General features: G+C 49.2%; 1 protein-coding gene across 1 annotated transcript; it reads left to right on the top strand.

Moving 5' to 3' along the window:
* Nucleotides 1-4,539: 4,539 nt before the first annotated feature.
* LOC103803975 (glutamine--fructose-6-phosphate aminotransferase [isomerizing] 1-like) lies at nucleotides 4,540-8,446 on the top strand (the record flags this gene model as incomplete). The annotated part of the gene is made up of 6 exons (XM_009076556.1): nucleotides 4,540-4,647; nucleotides 4,982-5,089; nucleotides 5,282-5,407; nucleotides 6,088-6,146; nucleotides 7,477-7,611; nucleotides 8,385-8,446. Coding segments are annotated over 6 exons (598 nt in total), but the record flags the coding sequence as incomplete, so codon positions are not given.
* Between the last annotated feature and the right edge of the window lie 530 nt (nucleotides 8,447-8,976).

Raw genomic sequence — 8,976 nt, 5'->3', positions numbered from 1 at the left:
TATTCCATGATGTGTTACAGAGGGCAGGTGTGGTGTTGTTACTGAAAAGCACTTGTGTGTGCTGGAACCAAACTTTGGCTTTTGGGTCTTGCTGAGGAACTGCAATTCTGGGTGGGTGGGTTGGTTTTGGGAATCTTCTCCTTGGGTTTCCAACAACCAGCCTGGCAAGGAGGGCTAAGTGCACCAGATGGGACCCTGATGGAACTGTGTGGATTTGCCTTGGAATTCCACCCAAAGCATGTTCCCTTGAGAGCTGTGATTGAGTTGAGCTGTCACTTTGAGAGAGGAATTGGCTCTCCCACCACGGAGCTCCTGGCGAAGCCTTGGAGCAGCTGTAAAGATCTGTGCAGTTGATGTCTTTTCATCTCCTGAGTTGTGTTGATTGATTTGAATCCAGGCACAGGGAGGGAGAGAACAAGGCTTGAGCAGCCTCAGAGAAAAACACATCTGTAGTGTGTGGAAAAAGGTCCTTTCTAGCCCAGACTGTGAGGTGGAGTTGGGTGTGCTGTGTTTGGAGCTGGATGAAGTGACCCTTTGTTCAGCTTTGGAGTCAAAAAAGGGTTTTTTTTTTCCTGGAGGGTAAAAGGGCTGTGTGTCCCCTCTGTGCCACACTGGGACCTGTTTGTTGTGCTGCTTGTGTTTATCACCTCTGCACCCTTTGCCCATGGTGGAACTGACTGCACAGTGTCCCAGCTGGGACACAAGACTTGACCTCTCTCTGCAGAGCAAATCTCTCTCTGCAGAGCTGCTGGGAGAAAGAAGAATTTTTCAAGAACTCTCTCAGATCAGTGAAGTCTAACAAGCACTTTGGGTGTTTCTTCCTTACCAATATTTCTGTCCAGGGCAGTGGGACTGTGCTTGGAAATGGAAGTGATTGTAATCATTTCTGGTGTGATCCTCCAGAATAATCCCATAGCAGAGACAGGAAAAATGTTGGTTTCCAAATGTGGATTCAGACTTTCCCTAGCTGTGGAGACTCATGTCACTGAGGATGTTTGCAGAGGGGGAAAATGAAATGCGTTGGTAAATATTTCCAGTAAGTGAAGCTTATTTACACATCATTCCTCACCAGAAGTGTCATAAATGGGTGATAAGCCTTCAGATAGTGGATTTTAGCTTCCAGACTAGTAAGCCACACATTTCAGAAGACTCAGCTCTTTTACAGTAGCCTTATTGTCCTGTTTCTTACTTTTATTATGCATCAGTTTTTGCATATTCTCTTTTTGTTTCCTTTTTTTCCTGTTTTCTCTAAGGGAAGTTTCAAACCTCCTTGTCTTACTTGCCTTCTCTTTTGTAAAATCTGTTGCTCACAGGTGAGTTCATGGAATTTGATTTTCCCAATGGCATCTCCATTATCACTCAGCTATTTTTCCCCTCAGGATCTGAAAGCTGAACTGAGGCAAAACTGAATTTCCTGATGTTTGTAGAGGCTTTTTTTTTTTTTTTTTTTTGAGGAGTGTGTCCACTGCATTTCCTCTGCTTTCCTTGCTTTTCCCAGCCTCTGGGTTTTCTGATAAGCACTGAATCCTTTGATTAGTTTTGGGGGAGTTTGGCTTTTTTTGGTGTGTGGAATTCATAGCCTTAGATTTGGATTTTTTTCACAGGCCTCATGTGCTGTAATTAATAGATGTTTTCAGTGCCTGAGACAAATGCCAAGTTGGCTCCTTTCTAGATGGATGTTCTGTGTTTGTTTGCAGTGCAGGAAGGAGTAAACACTGTTTTTTTTCCTCGTTCCAGACGAGCCATCCCTTGCTGCAGGAATCCATGGCAAGGAGTCAGGTTTGGGGCTGTTGGTTGGGCTTTTTTTTTTTTTAGCTGAGGTGTGACTGAGCTTAGTAAAATGTGCAGAGGAAACAACTTCTCAAAGCCACTGTCAGGTTTGGGTTGGCTAAGTGTCCAGAGTCAGCTCTGCCTGGAGGGAGATGGTTCTGCTCTGATGCCTTGTTTTGGTTCAGAGTAAGTTGCAATCCATGTGTCAGCAGTGGGATGGGGACTAAAGTGATCAAATCACAATTAGAAACGATATTTTATGAAAGAAAATGAGTTTCTGCCCAATTGCTGTGCCTATCTATGGTGTGTGACAACCTACAGTTGTCTTTTCTTCTCCTTTCTTGGCATGTGCTCATACATATCCTACAGTTCCTTCCCCAAAGTTTCCTGGGGCTGTTTCACCCTTTGCCTGCTCTGTTCTGCCCTGCAGTGGCTCTCAGTGATGTCCTGCCAGGGAAGAAACCTCCTCTGTGCTCCATCAATGAGGCTCTTGTGTCTCTCACACTGCTGCTGTTCATGGGGAAGGATTTCCAGGAGCCAGACTGGCCACAGCGAGACGATGTCCAAACCCCAGGGCAGCTCAGCTCTGCCCATCAGTCCCTGTTTGCTCCAAAGAGCTTATCCCACTGGTGTCTATCCTGGAATAGCTTCCCAGGCAGCTGTGCCTGAGTGGGACTGGCTGTGCCATAGAGCTGAAATGCTGCTGAAAGGGTGCAGAGGTTGTTGGTGCTCCTGGAGAGCTGTAGGATGGGCTGAGCACCACTAAACTGAGTGTGAGGCTGCAGGGACTGGGAGGAATGGACCCTCAGTGTGGGCATCCCCCTGAAAAAAAACACAGAGAGGTTTCTAGTCAGATGGTTTAGCTGGTTTAGGGAAAGGGAAGCAGAATTCCTGGGTCCATAACTCTTCCTCTTGGTGTTAATTATGCCTCCTGGAGTTGCTGTGCTGTGGGTGATGTCCTGGGGGGTGACTGGGGAATGTCAGGGGCTGCTGGAGCCTAACTACCTCTTGAAAGACCACTTGGCTCTGCTTTATGGTGCACTCAGCATCACAGATGGTTTAGCTGGTTTAGGGAAAGGGAAGCAGAATTCCTGGGTCCATAACTCTTCCTCTTGGTGTTAATTATGCCTCCTGGAGTTGCTGTGCTGTGGGTGATGTCCTGGGGGGTGACTGGGGAATGTCAGGGGCTGCTGGAGCCTAACTACCTCTTGAAAGACCACTTGGCTCTGCTTTATGGTGCACTCAGCATCACCAAGGTTGGAGGAGAACTCTTAGATCATCAAGTCCAACCCTTAACCTGCCACTGCTGGAACCCCTAAACCACATCCTCCAGTGGCAGATCCAGATGCTTCTTAGACACCTCCAGGGATGGTAACTCCACCACCACCTCCCTGGGCAATATCCCAGTGCCTGAACACCCTCCCAGTGCCAAACTTTCCCTAACATCTGATCTGACTCTCCCCTGATCCTGCAGCCTGGGTGAGCCAGCTCACTTGTAGACAGGGAGGAGCTGTTTGCCTGAAGAATGCAGTTTTTAGAAACACACTGATCCAAGTTGCTCAAATTGGAAAGCTCTTTTCTTTGCCAGGAGGGTGGGGATGAGGTTTTGGAGATGGAGAGTGTGGGGGAAGCATCTTTCAGAGGCCTTTGGAACATGGCAGAGCTGTTTGCTGCTCTCAGGGTTTGTATCTGCTGAGCTTTGAACTGGGTTGGGAGGTTTGTGGAGGAGGAACTCACCCTGTCCATGAGTTCCTGGATCCAGCTTGGACAGTTGCCTGTGTGCCCTGTTGGTTTGGGATGTTGGGAATGATGCAAAACTGTGGGTTTTTATAGACTTGGGCCTGGTATCTTGCAGGAGGTTTGAGGAGATGAAGGCAGCACCATCAGGAAAACACCAAAGACTTGGGATGCCTTTAAAGAGACTTTGGGCTTGTGTGTTTGTGTGTGACTGAAATCCTTTCTCCTCCAGGGCTTTTGATAAAATTTCTCAAGTTACAGACCTGGAATTCCCAGTCAGTTACAGATGGATGTTTGTGTGAAACTCCTCTTGCTTTTACTCCACGCAGATTTTTTTTTCCCCTTTCAGATGTTACAGGGTGGAAACAGTAAGTTTCAAGTATGGCTATTTCCAGCACCCAGTAAATGTCTTCTCATCCTACTGCTTTGTGGTGGCACCAAGGGAAATTGTTCAGAGCTGGAACCAGAGTTGGCGTTGGAGATGGAGGAATTTGTGTGTCTCCTGCTGCTTGAAAATAGAAGCAACAATTCATCTTCCTCTGCAACCTACAGGAAAAAGAGCTCCATTAGTTTGAGGGTGTTGGTGTGCATGAGTGAAATGACTTTTTTCCTTGTGAGCCTGTGGGAGGAACTTGGAGAAAGCTATTCAAGGCAGAGTTCCTGTAGAAGATGAGGTTTTGGCCTGCAAGGCTCTGTGCTAGTGAACCTTGACTTTTCCACCTGCAGGGATGAGTTTCCTGGCCCTTCACAGCTCACAGGGAAATTCCTTCCCCAACACTCCCAGGCTTGTCCTGACCATTTGCTTGCAGTGTCAGGAGAGAAGGATGATGTGTTTTTTGGGGAGTTTTGTCCTCTAAATGGCAGTGACATCTCCGTTGTGCTTCAGGTGGGGCTGAAAACACGACGATCTCTTTCGGAGAGAGTTCTTGGCCTGAAAACTGGTTTGAGTGTTCATTTGGTGCACTTTGGTGGCACACACAGAGCTTGCTCAGCTGAGACTTTGGCTAAGGGTGTTCTCTTTTCTCCACACAGGTATCTTTGCTTACCTGAACTACCATGTGCCCCGGACGAGACGGGAGATCCTGGAGACTCTTATCAAAGGGCTCCAACGCTTGGAGTACAGAGGCTATGACTCTGCAGGTACCTTTTCCTAAGCAGCAGTGGCTTTTCTTTGAATTTTGCCTTGAAAATGCTGATTTTCATGAAGGGATTGTGAATGTTTACTGTCCGAAACCCAAACTGGATGTGATCAGGGGTTTAGGTTAACTTTTGATCCAGATTTCCCTAAGGTTTTTAAAAATACCAACAAGATGACAAAGGGAAATTTGATTGGAATCTAAGGGGTTTCTTGCTTTTGTGTGGAGGTTGAACTGTGGGAGAAGGCACTGGGGGTGGAAAAGCAGTATTGGTTTGCATAAAATAGTGTCATGGACTTCTGCACTTCACACTCTTCATGTTTCATGGTGGTGTTTAGGTGTGGGACTCGATGGAGGAAATGACAAAGACTGGGAGGCTAATGCTTGCAAAATCCATATTATCAAGCAGAAGGGGAAAGTGAAGGCTCTGGATGAAGAAGTTCACAGTATGTATCTCCCTCTGCCTGTTCTCTTCAGAGTTGTTTTTCTATTGTTGATCCCCTGGAACACCTCAATGTCCTGTTGAGTTTGCTGCTTCTATTTCCCTGTCATCACTGTACTCCCTGGTGAGACTTCCCACCTTGACTTTGGGGTAGGGACCAACCTCTCAGGACTAAAACCTTCTACTTTGGCTGCAGAGCAACAGGACATGGACCTGGACATTGAGTTTGATGTGCACCTTGGCATTGCCCACACTCGCTGGGCCACGCACGGCGAGCCCAACCCCATCAACAGCCACCCCCAGCGCTCTGATAAGAACAACGGTGAGTGCTGCTCAGCCTGGAGCCTCTGGGACAGCCTCCTGCTGCCTGCTGTGTCCAGGAGGGTGGTGTGGCCCAGCCAGTGGCCTCACTCAGGCCTTGCTGCTGAGCCCAGAGGGCTTGGGCTCAGTTTCTGGCCCTGGGATGTGTTCTCAGCAGTGAGTGATCCCTGGAGGTTGGTGCCCAAAGGTTGGGGGATGTGCATGGGCACAGAGGCAAAGGCAGAAGGAGATCAGATGGTGACTTTTCGTGACTGTTCTTTGGAATGGAAGTTTGTCTGTGCTTTTCTAACCCATTTATTCCTGCTTGCCCCAATCACTGCCCTGGGGAAGGGGTCGGTGTGCTCAGTGTGGTTCCTGCTGGGTATAGCTGCCCAGGGAGCAGCAGTGCCCAGCTGGCATGGGCAGTGTGGTGGTTCATTGCTTCCAGCAGGGTGGAAGCTGCCAGGGACTGAAGTGGCTCCAGAGGCTTTGCAGGATCTCTGTAGCTCTGGTCCCACTCGGGTAACTGTTACCCTCTGCTGTTCCCAGAGCAGGGAATCACACCAGGAGGTGAAACCTGTTCTATTTTGCCAAGCACCTTTCCCACCTCAGTGTTCTGTGGGCTCTGGGGTTGGGTGTGTGGCCACAGGCTCTGCTGCCAGGCCAGGGCTGGGGCTCAGTGGGGTCTCTGCTCTGTCCCAGAGTTCATCGTCATCCACAATGGCATCATCACCAACTACAAGGACCTGCGGAAATTCCTGGTGAGTGACCCCTGGGGTCTGTGACACTCCCTCCCTTTCCCACTCCCCTCTGCTCTCACACACTTCCCTGCTCACTCCCACACCTGTATTCTCACCCTCACAGTCCCCACTCATCCCATTCCTCCACTCACTCTCCACCTTGCATTCTCACACTCATTCCCCCACTCCTGTTCACTCTCTCCTCCATTTACTCTCCCCCACTCAGATAATCCCACTCATTCTTCCCTACTCAAACTCCCTCCATTCCTCCCACCCCAACTCTCTCCCACTCACATTCTCCCACTCTGTTCACACTCCCCCACTCCCAACCTCCTCATTATTCCACTCAGTTCTTCCCTGTCCCCACTCGTGCTCATCCATCACACTCCCCATCCTGCTCCTCCACTCCACTCATGCTCACACTCCTCCACTCATGCCCTGACTCACTGCCCTGTCCCTCCCCTCAAATTGCAAATTGAAAGGCAGGAAAGAGGGATAGAAGGGAAGTGTGAAGAGAGGAGAGAAAGAAGGAAAAGGGAAGGGCAGGAAAGAGAAGAGGGAAGGAAGGATGGAGAAAAGAAGCAGGAAAAGGGAAGGGCAGGAAAGAAAAGGGAAGAGGAAAGGAAGGATGGAGAAAAGAGGCAGGAAAAAGGGAGGGCAGGAAAGAAAAGGGAAGTGGAAAGGGAGGATGGAGAGAAGAGGAAGGAAAAGGGAAGGGCAGGAAAGGAAAGGGAAGAGGAAAGGAAGGATGGAGAAAAGAGGCAGGAAAAAGGGAGGGCAGGAAAGAAAAGGGAAGTGGAAAGGGAGGATGGAGAGAAGAGGAAGGAAAAGGGAAGGGCAGGAAAGGAAAGGGAAGAGGAAAGGAAGGATGGAGAAAAGAGGCAGGAAAAAGGGAGGGCAGGAAAGAAAAGGGAAGTGGAAAGGGAGGATGGAGGAAAGAGCAAGGAAAAAGGAAGGAAAGGAAAGAAAAGGGAAGAGGAAAGGAAGGATGGAGAAAAGAGCAAGGAAAAAGGAAGAGCAGGAAAGAAAAGGGAAGAGGAAGGATGGAGAAAAGAGGAAGGAAAAAGGAAGAACTGCAATATGGAAGGGTAAGAGCAGAGAAAGAAGGAAAGGCAGGAAAGAAAAAGGAAGGGCAGGAGAAAGGGAAGGAGAAGGAAAGGTGGGGTGGAAGGCAGAAGCAAAGGAAAGGCATGAGGAAAATTTAAAGGCAGCAGAAAGGAAAGGGAGAAATCAAAAGGAAAAGCAAGAAGGAAAGGCAAGAGAAAGGAAGGGAAAGGGAGGAGGGAAAGGGTTGGAAAAGGAGGTGGGAGGGAAGGCAGAGGGCTGTCCCCTGACACTGCTGTTGCTGCAGGAGAGCAAGGGCTACGACTTCGAGTCGGAGACAGACACGGAGAGCATCGCCAAACTGGTCAAGTACATGTACGACAACCGCGACAGCGACGACATCAGCTTCACCACCCTGGTGGAGAGAGTCATCCAGCAGCTGGTAATGCTGGGGCAGGGAGGAGCAGACCTTATGTCGCCGTTTGTGCAGGGATTGTATCAACAGGGAGCAGTGTGTGTGGCTCAGGGTTCAGTCTCTCGTTAGAATTGAGGAAGAAAACCTGTATTTTTAGGGCAGAGTCAAAAGGGGAGTGTGCAGGGCTGGAGCTGGTCCCAGGGACAGCAAATCTGTGCTTCCAGTCCTCCCAAAAGCTCCATCTGGGAGAGCTGCTGAGCTCTTGTGGGAGCTCTGGCATGGAGCTTGTGCTTCCACGTGTCAGGTCCTGCCTGGCTGGGCACAGAGCAGGATCCATCAGCCTTTATCTCATTTCAAGCAGCTCATTCAGGACAGTTCTTAGCAATGTATGTGGCAGCAGCTGTTGCAGCAACAGGTGAAGAGCATGTGTTGCTGGCAGGTTGTGATGGCTCAGATGGACATTCTGTGGCTTTGGTGCTGCTTTGACCAGATCTTTGTCTCTGTGGATCCCCTCACTGCACTTGGAGCTCTTGGGTGGGTAGCCAAGGATGTCTGAGTGGAGTGTCTGTTTGAGAGTTAGAAAACTCACTCAGCAGTTGAGGATGCTCTGCTCAGGGGAGGAAATCCTTCCAGGTTGAGGGGCTGGAGCTCCAGGTGGTTCTGAAGACATCTGTGGAACCATCTGTTTGTTGTCTCTTATTTTTCATGGCAACACAGGAGCAGCTTCTGGACTGGCAACACTGAAGTGGTGCCCAGGGCCCAGATGAAGGGCTAAACAGTTTGTGTTTCTTTTCTTCCAGGAAGGAGCTTTTGCCCTCGTGTTCAAGAGTGTTCATTATCCTGGACAAGCAGTTGGTACCAGGTAAATGTTGTCATGGGAAAGAACATTCTTGTTGCACCCTAGATGTCACTTTTTCTTTGTGCCCCCAAGCTAAAAGGCAGAGTGGAGATCACTCTCATCACACTCTATACAGTGGGGTGAGGGGCACTGCTTTTCACTTGTTTCTCATTGATCAACAGAAAGTTCCCAAAGATGCTGTGAAAATCAGATAGTGACCTGTTGTACCACACCTGGTCTGGGACAGCTTTTTTTGGTAGACTTGGATTGTGATGTGGCAGGAAATGGTTTTATCTTTTCCTTTGTGCTTGCCATGGTGGCAAGTTCTCCATTTGACCTGGAAGCTGGGCCAGTCTCGTGGTCAGGATTCCTACTCCACTTGTAAAGTTTAACCACATGCTGCCCTAGCACAGGTGTTGAATTCTGTTTGTACCTGTTTGTAGGTACCTACAGTGAGGAACAGTTCCTGGCTCAGGTGTCTGTGGGATTGCTGTGACAGATTCCTCATGTCCTTGTGTGGTTTCATAGTTCCAGCCCCAACCCCTGCCCTGGGC

Source organism: Acanthisitta chloris, unplaced genomic scaffold, assembly GCF_000695815.1.
Source record: "Acanthisitta chloris isolate BGI_N310 unplaced genomic scaffold, ASM69581v1 scaffold8816, whole genome shotgun sequence".
Lineage (NCBI taxonomy): Eukaryota > Metazoa > Chordata > Aves > Passeriformes > Acanthisittidae > Acanthisitta > Acanthisitta chloris.
Note: the sequence above shows the minus strand (reverse complement) of the source record. Positions and strands in the feature narration are given on the sequence as shown.